Consider the following 24329-nt stretch of genomic DNA (forward strand, 5'->3'; position numbering starts at 1 on the left):
CAACGAAGGTACAGCCAACTGCTCCACCAAGTAAAATGCCCTGCAGAAGAACAGATACTTGGAGGATGGAGGACAACACACCAGTTTGATTTCACTGTGAAAGCCCTAGACATATTGTGCACTATTGCAGAATACAAATGTTTGATGAATATTACACCATAAGACATCAACCATGACAACATTCCTATTCACACAGTTCACCTGCAAACAATTAAAGCCCATCTGTGGGATGAAGCTCATATTTGCACCCTGAACAAAGTTGCTCCCCAACATGCCACAGTCCTTCCCCATCAGCATACAGAAGTACCAGTCACTTACCTAGTTGCCAAATTGAGGAAATCTAAGCAAGGCAACTATCCACAGAGGTGAGATAACCACAAATGAAGTTTCTCCATGGGTGACAGTTACCAAGATGACAGGAAGTATTATTGACAGCCATCCAGTCCATATGGTAGTTGACTTAGGAGCTTCTTCTTACATAATTTTTGTCCCTTGAACTGTTTATCCCTGTATTTTCTACTGCATTTCAGAAATGATTACTAGATGTATCTGCGACCACTGAATGGTCAATTATAGGCTTTCCGTTCAAATAAGTAGTGATGTTATGCTCTTCTGTAGCCTGTTGTCCTGCCTCTTGTTTTCGTATATTCCATATAGACGTAAGTCCATTATCAGAGTTACCGATTTTTGACTTAATGTGCACATTCTTTGATTTTTCAATAACTTCTCTTATTAATGTTGAGTAGTTTTTGTAGTGTGTAACTACTACAAGTGCAAAGAATCCTGTTAAAGCTTATTTACAAAATTTCAAGAACCAGCTTTAAGTGATGAATCTGGGAATATATTACGCCTGTAGGAATTGTGAAGACAAGATTAGACTAATTACAGTGCATGCCAGAGGTATTTAAGCACTCATTCTTCCCACACAGCATTTGTGAGTGGAACAAGCAGAAACCTTTAATAACTAGTGCAATGGGAAGTACCCTGTGCTATGCACTTCACACTGTTTTGCATTGTTTGGATGCACATTTAGATGATGATAAACCCAAGTAAATGGGGTTATTTGCCCAGCACTTTATGTGGTAACAGATGAAGAATGTTCCTTTTTCTGCACCACATCATCAATGGAGAATTACTGTAGATGCATCTTGTAATGCCTCAGACAAAGAAAGTGTCAATGTCATAGAGATACCATTTGTTCCTATCCTGAAAAGAAGTTCAAAACAACTAAATTATGGCCACAGTATTTTGGTACATGCTGCGTGTGCTGCTGTTTGACTTCCTCAGCAATGGAGAGAATGTGAAAACTCCCAATTATCGTGCCAAGCTGGAATGAACACAGAAAAGCAAAGAAGAGGAAACAACATAGCTCAACCTCATGCGACTTCAGTTATATGTGATTTACTAAATATCTGATGGACTGTACTGGAATATCCTTGGTACAGGCTGGACCATCATCAAATGATTTTCATCTCTTTGTACCGTTAAAATAGCATCTGGGTTATTACTACTTCAGAACAAATGCTGATTTTCAGGAGTCTGTTATTGAGTGGCCCCTAGGCCTGGACCATGAAATTTTTGGTGCATGTTTCATCAGATTTGTTTACCAACAGAGGAAATGCTTATCATGGTTACTATGTGGGAAATTCATAAATACCTATGCATTAGTACATCCATCTAGAACAATGTACTGGGTTCTATTTCTCAAAGAGTTGTTGTTAACAATCTAGAGTGTGGAATGCTTTCTGGAAATCTACGAATATACACTGCTTTCCATTAATATTGCAAAACAGGGAAAGGTACAAAATAATAAATTTTACTTATTGCGCATTTACTGGCAGTACGTAGAACATCTGATTACATTTCTAGGTTATCTTGAGGTATGCAGGGTATGAAACTTAGTACATAGAGCTGCCATCTCTACCAGAAACAATGGCTCTAATCCAACTGGATATCTACTTGTACTGAGTTTGGATCACAGATACAGGTACACCATTCCATGCTACTTCAGCTTCACTATCCAGTCACATTAATGTGACTACATGTCAAAAGCCTGAATAACCATCTTTTGCAGTGTGGACTATTGCGAGACATGCAGGAAGAGAGGCAATGAGGTTCCGGTAGGTACCAACAGGGATGTGGAAGCACGCTGGCACCAGTGCCATGGCCATCTGCACTAGTTTCTCAGATTAAGATCCATGGCATGAACAGCCTGACCGAGATGGTTCCACAGACTCTTGATTGGTTTTATATCTGAGGAGTTTGATGGCCAGAGGAGTACAGGAAACTCATCCTGGTGCTCTTTGGACTGTGCATGTACACTGCAAGCTGTGTGACACGTCACATTGTTCTGCTGATAGTTGCCATTGAGTTGAGGAAAAACAAACTGAATGTAGGGGTGGGTGTACATGGTCTCCAAGAATAGATGTATATTTGTGTTGATCCATTGTACCTTTCTGAATGATGAGATCTCCCATGGAATACCACAAAAACATTCCCCAGACCATAAAGCTCCCTCCTCCAGCCTCGACATTTTGCTTTCAGTCATTGCATACCATTCATGTCCGATGGAACATAAAATATGATTCCTCTGAGAAGGCCACATATCACCACTCAGTGGACATCCAATTGGGTACTGACATGCAAATCCCAACTTTTGTCACTGGTGAACAGCAGTCAGGATGGGTACATGAATCAGGTGCCAGCTGCAGAGGCCCATAGACAGCAATGGTCATTAAGGAAACACATTGGGTAACACCCTGGTTCATCTGGGTGGTCAACTGCCCGACAGTTTCACATCTATCAGCCCTACACATCTCCACAGCCGTCATTCACCCCTGTCATCTATCATCCATAGTGCACTACATTTATCTTGTCACTGGTTTTTAGTTGCAACACTTTGCCATGCATGGTATACTTTAACCTGACAGCATGCAAAATGTTTACAAACTTAATGATTTCGGAAATGCTTCCACTCTTGGGCTGAAAGCAAGTAATCAGGTACTTTTTTGGTCCGCTTCTGCATTACGACAGTGACTGTACTGTTTACTGCATCCCTCCAACAAGATTCATATACCCTCCACTGATAGTGCTGCCACATGCTGTCTGTGAGTGGCTCTTGCACGTTGACATTGAACATAGGTGGAGAACACCTTGATGTGACAGGGCCATGTATGTGCCTAGTTCATCAGTCATAGTCACTGGTAAGCAGTGGTGTTGTGCCAGTCTTTAGGCAACCCATGATCAAGTGTTTCCAGTGTGTGAGAGGTTTGGGGAAATTGCTGGCCAGGGCAACAATCAGACAACCTGGACAGCACAGGCAGCATGCAGTCTTGTGTTATCTTGCTGAAAAATAATGTTATCAAGACCACAGTGATAGAGAACGGCCACTGGTCCTAACACATCCGAAATATAGTTTCTGTGGCCCAAAAATATCAGTTGTGTGAACCAGAGGAGATTGTGATGCATTCACAATGGTACTCCATAGCTTCTCACCAGGTGGTGGGCCCATATGAAAATTAATGCAATGTGTGAATGTTTGTTCTCTTTGGAGCTTTCACACAAGAATATGTCCATTGTGATGGTGTATGCAGTTCCATGACATGTCTGGAAAGCTGATCTGGTGGCAGTCCTGTATCCAGTGTTCTCACTGGGCACACCATTGACAGTATGCCTCCTTTTCCTTCTGTGTCAAGGGCAGCCTCAACATTGGTCACCTGCTGACAGTCTGTGTGCTCCAGACATAAGTTGCACTGTCCATGTAGACACTTGTTTTGCTGCAAACAAGCATATTTTGTGAAGCAAGCTGCATTATGTGACTGTACAATCTTGCAGCTGCAAGTAAACCATATGTCTGTCCTCTCAAATGTTAATTGTGTGGAGCCATTGAGATTCTGCATGATGTGATCCTGAACCCATCAATTCCATATTTTCATGACCTTCTTGGGATCCTGACTAATGTGAGCAGCAATATCACAGAATGATAAATCACAGATCCAAAAGGCCACAATCCTGCTGCTGGTGATAGATATTTCTCCATTTTATGTGAGGCATAACACAGTCTTTCCATAAAGCACCAACGTTCAAATGTGATTTCTAAATGAGAAACTTGCTATGTGATCTTTCCTTATACATAAAACAGAAATGGCACTACTCCTACCTACTTTGTGGGACTGTGCTGAAATACTAATCTCTTGCATATTCAAGCATGTAATGCCAATTTGACATTTTTCACGTGCAGCCTTCACAGTGTTGCAGTTTTAATGGCCACCAGTGTAGAATTTATATGTTGGCCTGCAGCTCCAGTTTTCAGAATATCTTGTGTGAAAATGATGAACAGCAATTTACACATTTTATCCACAGTGAAATATGTAACACCTCCATTTCAGATGATTTTAACCACAAATCTCACTACCTTTCCTTTCCTTCTGTTCCATGAAACTCACTATTTTGCCTTACCCCTCCTTAATGTCCTGGAGATCCTTTGGTTCTGAGTGCTTGAGTGTACCTTCATAACTACTTAATATTTCTTCTTAAATAAATCATCAATTACACTGCTGTCTTTGTTATTGTGGTCTTCAGTTTGAAGACTTTTTTGATGCAGCTCTCCACTTTGCTCTACACTTTGCTAACCTCTTCATCCCTGAATAGCTACTGCATTTACTCTATAAGTAATTAAGAAAAACTCGATTAGTTATTTGAGAGAAAATTACTCAATGAATTTATGTCAGAGTTGCCATTTCAAACAAAGTGTGAGAAATAGACAAATGGGGTATCAAGATGAGCAGTGTGGGGTTTAGTTTTGCAACTGAAATATTTTTGGAAAAAAGTGGTTAACTGCTTTATGAAATGACATGTCTAAAAGTAAGAATTAGAGAAACATTTGATGCCACTGACTGACTGTTCCATCAGTTGTTGTTAGAATATTTTATACATTATGAATGAAAACACACATAACACTGGTGCAATATTCTACAATGTGGGGTGCCATCTGAAAAATTAAAATTCAATTTTAGAGATTATTCAGGAAGATTTGTCTGGTGGAATTTCTGAACTGTGCAGTCCAATTTCTGTACATGATTTTGAGCATCATTCAAAGGTGCATCAAATGCTTTTCTAATCTATTTTATTTTTTAGTTTTAGACATATCATTTCACAAGACATTTAACTTTTTTCAATTTTTTTTTTAAATTTCAAATTGATACCACACCCTGGTCTGTTTGATATTCCATTTGTTCATTTCTTACTCTTCATTTGACTATGAAAATTCAGACAAAAATTTGATGCGCAATTTTCCCTCAAATCACTAATTAAGTTTTTCCTAATTACCCATTTGATTTCAAGTAATTAAATCTTTTTTGCATAACTATACCTCACACTAGTGAATTTGAACCCCATTTGTTCATTTCACACATTTCATTCGGCTACAAAAATTTGGACAAAAATCCATTGTGTAATTTTTAGGGAGTTTTGCATTTGCTCTGCTCAAACATTTGCCCAATAGTAAAGTTCCATTTCATTATTGATAAGTGTAAGTTTTAATTTTGTTTCAGTTCTGTATAGTAAAATAGTAATTAAGTATACATTTCATGAAACTGAGTTGTTCCAATGTTCAAGTTTTCTTTTGTATGTTTCACTTGTTCTAGTATCTGTGAAGCAGGTTGAGTCTGTACAGAAAGTTGGTTTACCACAAATGAAAGTTGTACCAGCTGTCCAATCACCTAATGTCACATCTGACATGGATCAAAAGGTATGTTGTGGCTATATAGCGGGAACACCGGATATTGTCTGTGATTGTCAGACTAAAATAGATGTAAGCTGTGATTGTATTGAATTTTTATTGGTTCTGTTTTCTACAAAAGCAGCTTGTGCATAAAATATTTGTCAGATGAGTTTATATGCAAGGTAGATGCAACCATAAAGGTAAAGGGTAGATGATAATACATCAAAAACATTACACATACAATTTACATTTTGGTCCATACCCATTTACACTACAAGAACACCTCTGGGAGCTATACATGTACATACTACATTATTCAGGAGTCTCACAGCTATAGTACTGATAGGAACAAAGATCCCAGCATGATAGAATGACTACAAGATTAGGCCAGCTTTTAACTTTACTGACCTGGTTCTACCTCAGATGCCTCTTGGTCTTTTATTGTCAATTGTCCCCCTGCTATTAATGGAGTTTGTGAAAATATGTGAAATAAAGTATGTCACACTGCAACAAATGGTTTTTGATGTCTTTGTATTTATTTACACACACTGTTCCATTTTTCACAGCTTTGTAACATGCAGGAATCTCAATATTTGAACAAAATCAGTAAGCTACGCCAATTAACAAACATTCACAAAGTTCACTGCTTCACATTTTAACATTTTGGTATGACCAACTGAGAACTACATGTTTACAATTTCTGTCCCAGGTAATTACTTAATTACTTTACATTTTGGATGCTTACTACAGACTGACTGATAATATATTGTTGCATAGATGGTTACATTTTGATAGCTAAACACAGCTGGCCTAAGACCTTGTGCATCACACCTATTCATAGAGTTGTATAATATGGAAGGCTTATTTGTTGAAATACAGAGCTATTACACATTGGATATTAACATAAAAATCAGAAAACTTAAAAGAGACAAAGACACAATAGGTGATAATGTAAGTTTATTTAACTTTAACCCCCACTGCCTTATAGTCCAGGGCATACAGGATTTGTGATCTTTAAACTTGATTTGCCAACAGACGCTTCTGTGGGTTGGATGCCATGGTGGTGGCAAGCTGTCAGCTGCAGCACATGCATATTTGCAGGCTGTGAGATGGTGGTGGTTAGTATCTGAAAAAGTGTGATCCAGCCACTCTGGATTGGTTGTGGCATGAGGTGTTGGCAAGGTGTCTGAGACAGTTCAGGTTAAAATCCATGCTGGTGTGACTCATTCAAAGGAGAAATTCAAGGGCTTGTCACTGTATAGAATTTCTCTCTCCTCATCCTCTCTGTGCAACACTAGGAAAGGACCATTATACGGTGTCTGGAGGGGCAATCTGACTGAGTCCGGAAGCAGTATTACATGTGAACAGCTGTACTAATCTTTGTGCACAGACGCCTGATGGTCACTGTGGTGAGAAGCAGGAGAGCAGTGGATGCTGGTGCAGTGATACTTCAGCTGATGCATTAACTATGGAAGATTTTCCTAGGCAAGTACCAGTGCTGGCACTTAGTGGTTTGCTGGAATGCATAGAGTCACGCCATATACCATTTCGGTCGCTGATGCACCAGTGTCGGATTAGAATGGTGTTTGGAGGCCTAAGGGAACTAAGGGAAGGGCCGTGATCACTTGTAATATGGGGGGGGGGGGCAACCAAAATGCACAATCCACGTAGAAATAAATACTTTTGCAGTAGTTTCATCTGAGATGTTGTTAACTGGGGTTGCTTCTGCCCACCATATACATCCATCCATGACTTTGAAGAAATACCTGTGTGTATGTGAGAGTGGAAGTGGCCTGATCAGTCAAAGTGAATATGATTGAATCTAGCTGGTGTGACCAGGAATTTACAAACCTCAGACGTAGATGACAGCCCAGTTTGCTCTGCTGGGACAGGAGCAGGAACATGCCCATGCATATTCTTCCTTCTTGATGAAAGGCCACACAAAGCAGTCTGTAAGCAATCTGATAGTAGATTTGGTCCCCAGATGGGATAGGTCATGGATACTGTCAAAGGCAGACTTGCGAAATTTGTGTACAATGTATGGGCATGAGCTATTCTGGGAGACATAACACCAAAGGTTTAACTTTGAGTTTGGCGCAGGGATCTGACTGAGATGAACTCCAGTAGATGGCTCATTCAACAGCTGTTATAACTGTGGATCTTTAGCCAGCTCCATAGTGAGCTCTCTGTAGGATATCACAGATATGAGAGGAATGGTCAGCTACTAAATTTTCAGCTATTTTATGGGTCTGTTGTGAACTGGCTTACGAACTAGATATGCTGGAAATGTCAGGGTGAGCACCGGTCACTAACATTCTCAAAGGCATATGTAACTGACTTGCCGTCTGTAAAAATAATCTTTGGGCAAGCTTCAGCATAAGGACAAAAATATCTGACAGCCTCATATACTGCTAACTGCTCTCTCTCCTATGCACTCCATTTTTTATGGGTGGCTGCAAATTTTTGTGTAAAAATTGAGCAGTTGCCAGTGTTGTTCCACCTGTTGGTGGAGTGCTGACCAACTCACTTCAATGACTATAGCCAGGTGAGCGTGAGACACATTGTGAGCAAGAAGCACTGCATGACCTAAGCTCACCTAGGCATCACAGAGTGACTTGTCCATTTAGGGGGTTTATTTAACATGTTGCCATCCTGTGGTGTTGCAGCTTGCGAGCACATTCATGAGAGGTATCTTTACAGCTGCCTATCCTGGGAGGTGACAGTGGTAAAAATTTACCATATCAAGAAAACGTCTCAGTAGCTGGTAATCTGTTGGTTTCAGCAGAGACTGCATAGTCCAATTAAAATTACTTGATTGCTGATGTCTGTCGCCTGCCACTACACTGTTGCCAGATTGTCTGCCTGTTGTTGCTCCATTGTAGATGGTGTACAACCGTGGTGGGTTACTTTACAAATGCTATTAATGTGTAATGCAGAGCAATGTTGGAAATGGCTGCGAAAAGGTAAGTCAGAAATGTGAGATGCACTGTCAATAGCTGATTTTAAGTGACTAATGACTAAACTGTAACAGATGATGTTTTTTGCAGCACTGAATTTAAACTTGTGTCTTAAGCTAACCACAATCTCATGGTATGCAATTATCCAAGAAAATGGTGGTCAACAATCTGCGACACAACTAAAATCATGATCACTTTGTTCATGGCGATTAAAGCTAACCTCTACAAGCAAACTCAAGACAGAAAAAATCTGTTTCTGTGCTAAAGGCAAACTGTAACTTCTTGCTATCATTGGTTGCCTTAAACTATCCTCACACTGGCTACACGAGCTGCTGCATTACCAACCGATAAACAGTTGTTATTGGCACTTGTTCACAAATTATAGGCAACAAAGGCAGATTCCAAATAAAAAAAGACTGATAAGAAGAAAAATAAGAGCAAATAAAAAAGTCAATTTGATTATGGAAACGATGTGAAAAAATATTAGAAATAAAAAATTACATTTCAACCAATTAATTGAATATAAACAATAATCAAAGTCTTGTTTCAATTCATAAATTAAAAAATTTCACTAAGTTTGACAGATTTGAACCTATGGCCTTCTACACTACATTTTTATATACTAACCACTGTGCTACGCCACAACACTGGGTTAAGTAGTAATATTTATAACTGTACTGACCCAGTCACAATGAAATGCAACCTTCAAAAATTCATCACACAGTGTCATGCAAAGCTTATTTAATGTAAGCCAATCTCTGTGATTCTGATAACTGTATATATGATGCAGACTCAGATCTTGTGTCGAAGTATCCAGTAGGGCATGGTTAGTGCTGCATATGAGACCTGTATTTTATTAGCATCATTATGTGCGTTTGTTGTTTCAAATATTGTTATCAGGTGGGATGATATATGAAATAAAAGTGCCAGACCCATGATTCAGAATCTAAATACACTGAGAAAGAAAGCCAGACAAGGAATTAGAAGTGAACTTACCAACTGCTGTGGCAGCCTGGCAATGGCGAACAGTTCAGGTGTGATGTTGAGCACTCTGACTGGAGAAAACCACCTCCAACTTGTGAAGTGGTAACCATCAAGTAATTTTAAAAAGTCTACAGTGTTGCAGTCTCCTCTGTCAATAGATGAATGCCACTGGCTGAAAAGCCGTTGCCAAAGAAAGTCACTGGGGTCTTTCCTGTGATGCATTTGTCCTCATTTAAAACTAATCTGTGGATAAGCAGCCATTGGCATGCCTCACACATATGCTCGTGTTGTACTTGAGCATTAGGGGAGAATACTGATGGGAATATTAAATTGTGTAATGCTACCTGTACTTAATAAGTGCTTGATCCCATGCTGAGAATAGGCCTGAACAGTTTTTAACGTGAAATTACAGAAGCCAAAAAATCAGCTTCTGTAGGTGACTTGTCGATATCATCAAGAAGAGAAAAGAATAAACGTAAAGTAAATGAGTTACAGCTCCAAGGAGTCAGTAATAAACATTAACACAGTGATCCAAGCAGTGGACACAAATTTGTTGGTTGACGCCAGCCATTCTTTTGTCACCACACAGTCATTTGGCACACCACAACTGCGTCTCTGGGTGGTGTGGATGGAGCTAACATGCATACCCACAGCAATAAACATGTGTAGTAATCACTATGGGAGCCCCCTTGGTGAAAGCAGAGTGTGGAACATATTCTCTGAACTGGGCCAGGAGATGGAAATTTCGTCTGGAGTGGTTGTTATGCTTAGGTTCTGCATTGACTTGTTGTGGTAGCAGGGTTGAAAGTCGGGGTGTCACATCTGCCTTGTGTGTCACTTTTGACCACGAGGTGGGTGATGCCTCCATGTAAATGTATCCAGGCATCACTCTGCTCAAGAGACACACAGACTTGTTTTCCATTCACTACACTAACTATCATGTATGTATGTGCACAGGACGTGATGGGGTCCAGTATAGAATGGTTGCAGTGGTGGCTTGATGCAGTCTGTATGTAACATGATGTGCAAACAACTGTTAAGGTTGTTGTGCACACAAGTGGTTGGAAAACCATGCCTGGAGGCCTTTGTACCTTTGATATGGTTTACACGTTCCTGTAACCTGTAAAGGAACTCTGGTTGGTCGTCTGTTTCTGACAGTTCACTGACATCGACTAACTCCCCTGATAGGTGCAAAGTCTTGCCATAAACCAATTCCACTGCCAAGGACTCTATATCTGGTTTGCACATGGCTAGTGGGCCCAGCAGGACAACGAGCAGTGCAGATGTACAAAATATCCCTTGGTACATTAGCGCAGCCTTCAATATCCAATGCCAATGTTTCATGTTGCCATTGCTGGCCGGATGATAACTGGTCATCTTGTGATGGAAGTAGCCACAGAACTTCGCCAACTGTGTGGATAAGTCTAGCTCAAACTTTTGGCCTCTATCTGCAGTGACCTGGAGTGGACAGCCAAATCTCACCAGCCAGGTCGATGTGAAAGCAGTGGCTAGTGCTTCTGCTTAGGTAGGTACTGCCTCATGCCATCATGTATATCTGCCATCATTGTGAATGACTTTGGCTGTCCAATGGGGGAACTGGTCCACCACTTCAAGATGCATGTGGATGAAGTATGACGAAGCATTTGGGAACTCCCTGATCAGGGAATGAACATAGTGAGTGGTTTTGCAAAGTTGGCAAGTTGTTGTTCACTCATATAGTCTCTTTCTATCCGTGATCACACAAACCACTGAGACACCAGCTTAAATGTTGACCAGACTCCAGGGTGACAAAGATTGTGTAAGGTCTCAAATGGCCTGCGAAATGGGGCAAAAGGACATGATCTGCTTTATTACGCCTCACAGTACAACTACATGTTCTCACCAGCCACGTTGACTAGCAGTCTCATCATGCAATATGGTATGCAGCTTGGGATCTTCTTGTTGCATCTTGGGAACCGCCATCACGGGAGAACCGAAGTTCCGGTTTATCGGCCAGGAATGGCGGCGGGCGTACTTTCATGCATTGTCCAAGTGAATCTTCCTCTCGTATATGTGTTCCGGTCGTGGATTTTGTCCTGATAATATCACTGTCCCACTCTGCTGAATCCATTCCGTGGTGTTGAACATCATTCCATAACTCCCAAACCTGATCGCGCAGCGTGCCCTGCCAGTGTACTGATCTTGCTGTAGAGCTTTTGCCATTTGGCATATGTTGTAGTGTACCTTCTTTGTCCTTCTCCTGTGCCTCTTGCCGTTCGTGTTCTTTTGACTTTGGGGTCACCACTTTGTAGCCACTAAATACCTCAATTCTATTAATGATAGACTCGTTCCTATTCTTAATGTTCAACTTAATTCCGAAGCAATGAATCAGACATTAACATGGACCTGCTAAGCCAAAACAAACAAAAAGCAAAGAGTAAATGACTATGTGCACACTAGAGTCTTTGCCGCTGCCCCTTTACTGTGCACACGCAACTATTCGTCTGTGTGCTCCCACAACTCCTTTAAACTTAAACCAGAGTTCCTCTAATGCTATTGTCCTGTGCTGAAAGTCTTAAGTTCCTCATTGAGATATGACACTACTGATTTTTATTTAGTTTACTGAACATATGTATCATTCTGCTTGTTTTCAAACCATGGAAAATCCAAGATGGAATGTAACAATATTATGAAAAGGAAAGTTGCTACTCGCCATATAGCGGAGGTGCTGAGTCGCAGATAGGCACAACAGAAAGAATCTCACAATTGAAGCTTTTGGCCATTAATGCTTTGTCAACAATAGATCACACACACACACACACACACACACACACACACACACACACACACACACACATATTCTCACACAAATGCAACTCACACACATGACTGCACGCTCAGGCAACTGAAGCCACACTGCGAGCAGCAGCACCAGTGCATGATGGGAGTGGTGACTGGGTGGAGGATAAGGAGGTGGCTGGAGCAGACATACAGTGCAGGTTAGATGGAGGCCCTCCGTCTAACCTGCAGCATTTCATTGTCCGCCAGCCCCACCATACTATCCCTCCCCCTCCCCACCCCAACCTCCCCCTTACTCCCACCCAGTCAATGCTCCCATCAGGCACTGGTGCTGCTGCTCGCAGTGTGGCTTCAGTTGCCTGAAAGTGCGGTCATGTGTGTGAGTTGTGTTTGCATGAGTGTGGTGTCTCGTCTATTGTTGCCAAAGGCCTTAACAGCCGAAAGCTTTAATTGTGGAAGTCTTTTTGTTGTGCCTATCTGCGACTTAGCATTTCTGCTATATGGTGAGTAGTAACTTTCCTTTCCATAGTATTATTTCTGCTTCTTTTAGTTGTCCTTTGTACTTTCATAATCATTGTTGCCAAAACCACATCATGGTCACTAATACCAGTTTCTATCTGGACATCATCAAAGAGGTCAAGTCTATTTGTTACCATTAGATCCAATATATTTTCATTATGAGTGGAGTTCCTGACTGTTTGTTCTAGCTAATTTCCAGAGAAGGCATTTAGTAATGTTGACAGAATCCTTTATCAGCCCACCACTAAAAAAACTGTAATTTTCCCAATTAATTGTTGGATGATTAAAGTCTACATCAATGATTACAGCATGCTTGAGGAACTTGTGTACAAGTAAAATGAAGTTTTCTCAAAAGTTTTTTGGCTACATCTGGAGACGAGTCTTGGTGAGAGAAGAATCCAATTATCATTTTATGCCCACGCATGGTACTAAGTCTTGCCCAAACACTCTCACATGTAGCTTCAATTTCTACCTTGGTGGATTTGAGTTCCTTGTCTACTGCAACAAATACATCACCTCCTTTTCCCATTTGCCTATCCTTTCAAAACACACTTAAATTTTCACCAAAAATCTCACTACTATCAGTTTCAGATTTCAATGAGCTTTCTGTACCTAATATCAAGTGCTTCAGTGCTTTTAGGAGCTCTTCCAAAGTCTGGCACTTTGTTGTGAATCCTTTAGCAGTTTAACATTGCAATTTTAATACTGTCACCTGTGGGAGACATGTCTCTCAATCATAAACTGATACTTCTGGGTTTCTTACAGCTATCATTATCTGGACTGTATACAGCCATCTAATCTAATTTTTCTACCTGAGTTGTAGCCTCTGACTTGTAGCACTTGTGGCCCATTTAGTGGGGCCCTTCAGTTCTTCAACCTATGGTGCAAGTTCAGTTCTCTTGACAAGCCTAGCTTGTCACAGAACCTTTGAAGCCTCTGGTTCAGTCCTTCCATTTGCCTCAGAACCAAAGGGCCACAGTAAGTTCTGAGAACTTTGCTGCAAATCGTGTGCTTTGTTGAAACTCCATGCACGAAGCTGGTCTTCTTAACCTTTTCTGCCAGTTGCTGCAATGACTCAAGTGTGACCTCAGAGGCCAGACAATAGGCATCATTTGTTCCAACATGTGTCACAATCTGCAGTTGCTTGCACCTTGTTCCCTCAATAGCTGCTGGAATAGCCTCTTCATCATGTTGAATGAAGCCTCCAGGTATATACTCTGAGTGCAAATGGCATCCTTTCCTGTTCCTTGCTGCCATTGCCCTAAGGGCTACCATCATTTGCCATATGTTGAACTGCCGACATTCAATACATACCTACCCTTTTGTGTTTGTCTCCTCTTGACACCAGGCAAAACAAGTTCCTAGAAACAGGGGAAGTAGATGTCACTGATGCAGTTTCAGTGAAAGACATCACATCAGGCTTGTTGGTTAGGGGGATCAGTACAAAATCCTGAGTCCTTCCTGGTCTCCATCCACTCTGTACAGGATGCATAGATCTACCATTGACATACCACTCACAGTCAAGTGAACAAGCTATGACAGATCCTTCACTTTCTGCAGAGGAGACAGGAGCCACAGGAGAGGATAGTACTTAACATACCTCTTGTACCTATATCACAGGTAAACACCTCTCAGGAGCTCTTCCTGCAGCTGCCAATGATTTGACAATAGTCAAGGCAATTTCCAGCTGCTTACAAATGTCAACCAACTCATCCCATGTTTGAAACAGCATTCCCGGTGGGGCGCAATTTGGCTGGTGCAGTGCGGTACAGGGCTGTGGACAAATAACTGTAAATTAAGCCCACTGATTATCTTTTAATCTGTTGAGATAAAAAGTTGATAATGCCTTAAAATAACCTTCCACAAAATGAGTAAAAGTTACCAGTTTTCCAAAACATTTTGAGGTTAATTACAGTTGTTAGCCAACTCAAAAACAGAGTGAATTTACGACTAGTATAGATAATATATAGGGCTACTCTTCTTTAAGGGAAAACTAGATGTAACACAACATATTAGTTAAAATATCTGCTACAGTAACTATATTGCAAATGCTGATTTACTACAAATTACTCATAATTATGCAGAGGACAATGCCAGCTTCCGAAAATTCTCAAAATCACATGTTTATTTGCATTTGCATTGTTAAACAACGAAATTTGGGCATTAATTGTGAACCATAAACACTGATCTTCTATGAAATAAGTTACATATCCAAAACACTCGTATCAGAAACTTAACGAAAATATTGTTTTATAAGCATCTGGAAAAAAAAAAAATATTTCTCACATAATTATATGATGAAATTAGAGTGATTGTTGCGAATGAGGCTAAGCCTACTGGTCTCAAAAATTTTAAAAGACCACAGTTAAGTTTAAGCCTACAGTTGATGATAAGAGTTAGGTTTATTGCGGCACTCAAGAATGTTCAAAATTTCACAATATTGCACAATACAGGCATTGATTCCATGCAAAAGTTATTGACTAAACTGAACAAGTTGTAAATTTGAGTGAATAGTAACTGCAGACAATCATTTTTGGGAAAATATCAGTATAAACAGAAATTCACTTTACAAATTATAATCACCCTGAGTCATTTGATTGTTTATCGATGTGCCGTCAGCCATGGATATGTGTCTGTCATGTTGCCTATGCACAGTCTGCTACTACAGCTCCTATGGGAGTGTACATTTATCCAGTCACCTGGTGAGTTACAAAACTGGCAATTCTCACTATTTTTTTTTTTTTAATACTTGCTGAATATCTTAACAGCTAAGTTTTAGATGGGGTCTTTCTTTTGGTGTACTCTTCCCATATAAAAGATTCCAGGGCATGTTTCGACAATGGCCTTACCACAGTGGTAATACTAATTCCCATCAGATCACCAAAGTTAAACGCTGGCAGGCTTGGCCAGCACTTGGATGGGCCACCATCCAGGTCTGCTGAGTGCTGTTGGCAAGGAAATTGCACTCAATACTTTTGAGGCCAATTGAGGAGCACTTGGTTGAAAAGTAGCAGCACCACTCACAAAAACTGACAAAGATCAGGAGATTGGTGTGCTGATCACTTTGCCCTTCTGTTTCCACATCCTGTAATGCCTAGGGGCTGAAGCCTTCAAGGCCTATTCGGATGGTGTTTGTTTGTTTATGTTTCGAGATGCTGGATTGGGAAAATTGTGTTACAAGGAGACAAAATGGTTGGCCATCACATACCTTCAGCAATTAAATTTCTATTACTACCAATAATAACCCTAGGCTTTTCACACCTTACATTCCAATACATTTACTACTATTTTGTATTTTATGTGAATAATAAGTGACATTCACAATCAAAATGCTAGAAGTAAAAATAATTTCCAAGTACACTGTATACCTATGTGTGGATTTCAGAAAGGAGTGTTATATACTCATGCAAAAATTCTTAAACAGTTGTTGACCGAAATCAGGCTGGATATTGGAAATAACAAAATATTCAGAACTAAATTAAAAGAGTACTTTTTAGTTATCCCTTCAGTAATTTATCAGAATATTTCGAGTTAGAGATGTAAATTCCAGTTAGGACTAATGATAACTTTAACAAAGTTTTACCTTAATCAGTAAATGTAAATGTAATTCATTTGTATCAGTATGTACAATGTTCCAATCCTCATGTTTTACACAGGAGATGGGTCAAAAAAGATCTCAAGTGCCTTTTTTATTTTTTATAAAAAATTAAATAGATGTAAGAAAATACAATGGACTGAACATTTTGACTTCTCTTTATTTGCGTTACTGTAATGCCATTTATACAATATTTTATTATGCTGGTGTAAATAAAAATTACAATGAAAAATAACAACATAAAAAAAGGTTCCTGAAAAGCTCCAAATTTTTTACAGGCATTATTGTTATGGCAACTGCAATATCATATGATGATGATGTAAATAAAATAGAAAGAAACTTCCACATGGGAAAAATATATTAAAAACAAAGATTCTAAGACTTACCAAGCGGGAAAGCGCCGGCAGACAGGCACAATGAACGAAACACACAAACACACACACAGAATTACTAGCTTTCGCAACTGATGGTTGCTTCTTCAGGAAGGAGAGGGAAAGACGAAAGGATGTGGGTTTTAAGGGAGAGGGTAAGGAGTCATTCCAATCCCGGGAGCGGAAAGACTTCCCTTAGGGGAAAAAAAGGACAGGTGTACACTCGCGCGCACACACACACACACATATCCATCCGCACATACACAGACACAAGCACAGATGTGCGGATGGATATGTGTGTGTGTGTGTGTGTGTGTGTGCGCGAGTGTACACCTGTCCTTTTTTCCCCTAACGGAAGTCTTTCCGCTCCCGGGATTGGAATGACTCCTTACCCTCTCCCTTAAAACCCACATCCTTTCGTCTTTCCCTCTTCTTCCTGAAGAAGCAACCATCGGTTGCGAAAGCTAGTAATTCTGTGTGTGTGTTTGTGTGTTTTGTTCATGTGCCTGTCTGCAGGCGCTTTCCCGCTTGGTAAGTCTTAGCCTTTAAAAATGTCTGCTTGTGTCTGTGTATGTGCGGATGGATATGTGTGTGTGTGTGCGCGAGTGTACACCTGTCCTTTTTTTCCCCTAAGGGAAGTCTTTCCGCTCCCGGGATTGGAATGACTCCTTACCCTCTCCCTTAAAACCCACATCCTTTCGTCTTTCCCTCTCCTTCCTGAAGAAGCAACCATCGGTTGCGAAAGCTAGTAAAAGCCAAACTGCACAATCCATAGCCTTCACCCGCCTAATCCTTCACCTACACATTGACTCAGCCAATGAACACACCCGTCAACTCCTATACCTAATCAAAGTCCTCAATCTTTCGTCTCCCACATCCACACAGGCTGTTCAGAGCATCTTCCTACAGGCCAACCGCAAATTAGAACAGCATTCCACCCTCCACCTCAAAAAACTATCCAATCTCCTGGTTTCCCACCTCCAGAAAGGCAACTCACTCAACCTCCACAACCTTTCCAAAAAACCTCAACCTCCTCTCATTGCACACAGACCCAATCTCTCCCATCTACTGAATCTCCCACTTCCAGCTCCACTCCCCCCAACACCTCAAAATTCTAGTCAAGACAATCTGGAACCACAACACCCCAATTCAGTAGTTAACCTTTCCTCCAAACCTCTCTCCCAATCCGAAACCTCTGTCCTATCCAAAGGCCTCACCTTCAGCCCCACTCCCAGGATCAACCAAACTGCCCTTGTCAAAGATTTAGTGTCCTACACTCGTAGTCTCTGCTGGAAATATCACTTTGCCACGAAGAAAAATAATCCTGATCCCACTCCTAATGATCCAAATGCCAAAGACACTATCCAAATTGAACCCTGCCTGGTACAGTTCCGTCCTCCATCACAGTGGGACCCACTTCCTCTTCTTCAAAATCACCCTCCTTTCACGCCGATCACCTGTCACCCTACCTAAATCCTCTTTCCTCATCACCTTAGCCAGCTTCATTCTGACTCACAACTTCTTCACTTTTGAAGGCCAGACATACCAACAATTAAAAGGGAACAGCCATGGGTACCACGATGGCCCCCTCGTATGCCAACCTATTTGTGGGTCGCTTAGAGGAAGCCTTCTTGGTTACCCAGGCCTGCCAATACAAAGTTTGGTACAGATTTATTGATGACATCTTCATGATCTGGACTCACAGTGAAGAAGAACTCCAGAATTTCCTCTCCAACCTCAACTCCTTTCATTCCATCAGATTCACCTGGTCCTACTCCAAATCCCATGCCACTTTCTCCATCTGTCCAATGGCCATCTTCACACATCCATCCACATCAAACCCACCAACAAGCAACAGTACCTCCATTATGACAGCTGCCACCCATTCCATATCAAACGGTCCCTTCCCTACAGCCTAGGCCTTCGTGACAAACGAATCTGCTCCAGTCCTGAATCCCTGAACCATTACACCAACAACCTGAAAACAGCTTTCTCATCCCGCAACTACCATCTCAACCTGGTACAGAAGCAAATAACCAGAGCCACTTCCTCATCCCCTCAAACCCAGAACCTCTCATAGAAGAACCCACTTGTGACAGGATACTTCCCGGAACTGGATCAGACTCTGAATGTGGCTCTCCAGTAGGGATACGACTTCCTCAAATCCTGCCCCGAAATGAGATCCATCCTTCATGAAATCCTCCCCACTCCACCAAGAGTGTCTTTCCGCTGTTCACCTGACCTTCGTAACCTTTTGGTTCATCCCTATGAAATCCCCAAACCACCTTCCCTACCCTCTGGCTCCTACCCTTGTAACTGCCCCCAGTGTAAAACCTGTCCCATGCACCCTCCCACCACCACCTACTCCAGTCCTGTAACCCAGAAGGTGTACACGATCAAAGGCAGAGCCATGTGTCAAAGCACCCGCGTGATTTACCAACTGACCTGCCTACACTGTGACACTTTCTATGTGGGAATGACCAGCAACAAACTGCCCATTCACATGAATGGACACAGGCAGACAATGTTTGTTGGCAATGAGGATCACCCTGTAGCCAAACATGCCTTGGTGCACGGGCAGCACATCTTGGCACAGTGTTATACCATCTGCGTTACCTGGATAGTTCCCACTAACACCAACTTATCCGAACTCCGGAGATGGAAACTTGCCCTTCAATATATCCTGTCTTCCCGTTATCCACCAGGCCTCAATGTAAGCTAATTTCAAGTTGCCGCCACTCATAACTCACCAGTCTTTCAACAACTTCTTTGCCTCTGTACTTCTGCCTCGACTTACATCTCTGCCCAAACTCTTTGCCTTTTCCCCCCTAAGGTAAGTCTTTCTGCTCCCAGGATTGGAATAACTCCTTACCCTCTCCCTTAAAACCCACTTCCTTTCATCTTTCCCTCTCCTTCCCTCTTTCCTGACGAAGCAACCGCCGGTTTGGAAAGCTCGAATTTTGTGTATGTGTTTGTGTTTGTTTGTGTGTCTATCGACCTGCGAGCGCTTTTGTTTGGTAAGTCACATCATGTTTGTTTTTAGATATAAATTTCATAAGAGAGTATATATACTGAGAAGTATATATCCCTAGATCCTTAAATAAATGTCTGCAAGATGATCTTGGGTGGACTCCAGCTTTTATTCTGATTACAGCCATCTAATCTAATTTTTCTACCTGAGTTGTAGCCTCTGACTTGTAGCACTTGTGGCCCATTTAGTGGGGCCCTTCAGTTCTTCAACCTATGGTGCAAGTTCAGTTCTCTTGACAAGCCTAGCTTGTCACAGAACCTTTGAAGCCTCTGGTTCAGTCCTTCCATTTGCCTCAGAACCAAAGGGCCACAGTAAGTTCTGAGAACTTTGCTGCAAATCGTGTGCTTTGTTGAAACTCCATGCACGAAGCTGGTCTTCTTAACCTTTTCTGCCAGTTGCTGCAATGACTCAAGTGTGACCTCAGAGGCCAGACAATAGGCATCATTTGTTCCAACATGTGTCACAATCTGCAGTTGCTTGCACCTTGTTCCCTCAATAGCTGCTGGAATAGCCTCTTCATCATGTTGAATGAAGCCTCCAGGTATATACTCTGAGTGCAAATGGCATCCTTTCCTGTTCCTTGCTGCCATTGCCCTAAGGGCTACCATCATTTGCCATATGTTGAACTGCCGACATTCAATACATACCTACCCTTTTGTGTTTGTCTCCTCTTGACACCAGGCAAAACAAGTTCCTAGAAACAGGGGAAGTAGATGTCACTGATGCAGTTTCAGTGAAAGACATCACATCAGGCTTGTTGGTTAGGGGGATCAGTACAAAATCCTGAGTCCTTCCTGGTCTCCATCCACTCTGTACAGGATGCATAGATCTACCATTGACATACCACTCACAGTCAAGTGAACAAGCTATGACAGATCCTTCACTTTCTGCAGAGGAGACAGGAGCCACAGGAGAGGATAGTACTTAACATACCTCTTGTACCTATATCACAGGTAAACACCTCTCAGGAGCTCTTCCTGCAGCTGCCAATGATTTGACAATAGTCAAGGCAATTTCCAGCTGCTTACAAATGTCAACCAACTCATCCCATGTTTGAAACAGCATTCCCGGTGGGGCGCAATTTGGCTGGTGCAGTGCGGTACAGGGCTGTGGACAAATAACTGTAAATTAAGCCCACTGATTATCTTTTAATCTGTTGAGATAAAAAGTTGATAATGCCTTAAAATAACCTTCCACAAAATGAGTAAAAGTTACCAGTTTTCCAAAACATTTTGAGGTTAATTACAGTTGTTAGCCAACTCAAAAACAGAGTGAATTTACGACTAGTATAGATAATATATAGGGCTACTCTTCTTTAAGGGAAAACTAGATGTAACACAACATATTAGTTAAAATATCTGCTACAGTAACTATATTGCAAATGCTGATTTACTACAAATTACTCATAATTATGCAGAGGACAATGCCAGCTTCCGAAAATTCTCAAAATCACATGTTTATTTGCATTTGCATTGTTAAACAACGAAATTTGGGCATTAATTGTGAACCATAAACACTGATCTTCTATGAAATAAGTTACATATCCAAAACACTCGTATCAGAAACTTAACGAAAATATTGTTTTATAAGCATCTGGAAAAAAAAAAAATATTTCTCACATAATTATATGATGAAATTAGAGTGATTGTTGCGAATGAGGCTAAGCCTACTGGTCTCAAAAATTTTAAAAGACCACAGTTAAGTTTAAGCCTACAGTTGATGATAAGAGTTAGGTTTATTGCGGCACTCAAGAATGTTCAAAATTTCACAATATTGCACAATACAGGCATTGATTCCATGCAAAAGTTATTGACTAAACTGAACAAGTTGTAAATTTGAGTGAATAGTAACTGCAGACAATCATTTTTGGGAAAATATCAGTATAAACAGAAATTCACTTTACAAATTATAATCACCCTGAGTCATTTGATTGTTTATCGATGTGCCGTCAGCCATGGATATGTGTCTGTCATGTTGCCTATGCACAGTCTGCTACTACAGCTCCTATGGGAGTGTACATTTATCCAGTCACCTGGTGAGTTACAAAACTGGCAATTCTCACTATTTTTTTTTTTTTTTAATACTTGCTGAATATCTTAACAGCTAAGTTTTAGATGGGGTCTTTCTTTTGGTGTACTCTTCCCATATAAAAGATTCCAGGGCATGTTTCGACAATGGCCTTACCACAGTGGTAATACTAATTCCCATCAGATCACCAAAGTTAAACGCTGGCAGGCTTGGCCAGCACTTGGATGGGCCACCATCCAGGTCTGCTGAGTGCTGTTGGCAAGGAAATTGCACTCAATACTTTTGAGGCCAATTGAGGAGCACTTGGTTGAAAAGTAGCAGCACCACTCACAAAAACTGACAAAGATCAGGAGATTGGTGTGCTGATCACTTTGCCCTTCTGTTTCCACATCCTGTAATGCCTAGGGGCTGAAGCCTTCAAGGCCTATTCGGATGGTGTTTGTTTGTTTATGTTTCGAGATGCTGGATTGGGAAAATTGTGTTACAAGGAGACAAAATGGTTGGCCATCACATACCTTCAGCAATTAAATTTCTATTACTACCAATAATAACCCTAGGCTTTTCACACCTTACATTCCAATACATTTACTACTATTTTGTATTTTATGTGAATAATAAGTGACATTCACAATCAAAATGCTAGAAGTAAAAATAATTTCCAAGTACACTGTATACCTATGTGTGGATTTCAGAAAGGAGTGTTATATACTCATGCAAAAATTCTTAAACAGTTGTTGACCGAAATCAGGCTGGATATTGGAAATAACAAAATATTCAGAACTAAATTAAAAGAGTACTTTTTAGTTATCCCTTCAGTAATTTATCAGAATATTTCGAGTTAGAGATGTAAATTCCAGTTAGGACTAATGATAACTTTAACAAAGTTTTACCTTAATCAGTAAATGTAAATGTAATTCATTTGTATCAGTATGTACAATGTTCCAATCCTCATGTTTTACACAGGAGATGGGTCAAAAAAGATCTCAAGTGCCTTTTTTATTTTTTATAAAAAATTAAATAGATGTAAGAAAATACAATGGACTGAACATTTTGACTTCTCTTTATTTGCGTTACTGTAATGCCATTTATACAATATTTTATTATGCTGGTGTAAATAAAAATTACAATGAAAAATAACAACATAAAAAAAGGTTCCTGAAAAGCTCCAAATTTTTTACAGGCATTATTGTTATGGCAACTGCAATATCATATGATGATGATGTAAATAAAATAGAAAGAAACTTCCACATGGGAAAAATATATTAAAAACAAAGATTCTAAGACTTACCAAGCGGGAAAGCGCCGGCAGACAGGCACAATGAACGAAACACACAAACACACACACAGAATTACTAGCTTTCGCAACTGATGGTTGCTTCTTCAGGAAGGAGAGGGAAAGACGAAAGGATGTGGGTTTTAAGGGAGAGGGTAAGGAGTCATTCCAATCCCGGGAGCGGAAAGACTTCCCTTAGGGGAAAAAAAGGACAGGTGTACACTCGCGCGCACACACACACACACATATCCATCCGCACATACACAGACACAAGCACAGATGTGCGGATGGATATGTGTGTGTGTGTGTGTGTGTGTGTGCGCGAGTGTACACCTGTCCTTTTTTCCCCTAACGGAAGTCTTTCCGCTCCCGGGATTGGAATGACTCCTTACCCTCTCCCTTAAAACCCACATCCTTTCGTCTTTCCCTCTTCTTCCTGAAGAAGCAACCATCGGTTGCGAAAGCTAGTAATTCTGTGTGTGTGTTTGTGTGTTTTGTTCATGTGCCTGTCTGCAGGCGCTTTCCCGCTTGGTAAGTCTTAGCCTTTAAAAATGTCTGCTTGTGTCTGTGTATGTGCGGATGGATATGTGTGTGTGTGTGCGCGAGTGTACACCTGTCCTTTTTTTCCCCTAAGGGAAGTCTTTCCGCTCCCGGGATTGGAATGACTCCTTACCCTCTCCCTTAAAACCCACATCCTTTCGTCTTTCCCTCTCCTTCCTGAAGAAGCAACCATCGGTTGCGAAAGCTAGTAAAAGCCAAACTGCACAATCCATAGCCTTCACCCGCCTAATCCTTCACCTACACATTGACTCAGCCAATGAACACACCCGTCAACTCCTATACCTAATCAAAGTCCTCAATCTTTCGTCTCCCACATCCACACAGGCTGTTCAGAGCATCTTCCTACAGGCCAACCGCAAATTAGAACAGCATTCCACCCTCCACCTCAAAAAACTATCCAATCTCCTGGTTTCCCACCTCCAGAAAGGCAACTCACTCAACCTCCACAACCTTTCCAAAAAACCTCAACCTCCTCTCATTGCACACAGACCCAATCTCTCCCATCTACTG

The 24329-nt window shown here is 41.0% G+C and overlaps 1 protein-coding gene across 1 annotated transcript in view; it reads left to right on the forward strand.

Moving 5' to 3' along the window:
• LOC126284790 (probable E3 ubiquitin-protein ligase bre1) overlaps positions 1-24329 on the forward strand; it is a 339859-nt gene that overhangs the window by 104109 nt on the left and 211421 nt on the right. The window contains exon 7 of the mRNA XM_049983953.1: positions 5646-5749. Within this exon, the coding sequence (XP_049839910.1) occupies positions 5646-5749 (104 nt within the window). The remainder of the gene's footprint in view (positions 1-5645; positions 5750-24329) is intronic.

This window comes from Schistocerca gregaria, chromosome 8, assembly GCF_023897955.1.
Source record: "Schistocerca gregaria isolate iqSchGreg1 chromosome 8, iqSchGreg1.2, whole genome shotgun sequence".
Classification (NCBI taxonomy): Eukaryota; Metazoa; Arthropoda; class Insecta; order Orthoptera; family Acrididae; genus Schistocerca; species Schistocerca gregaria.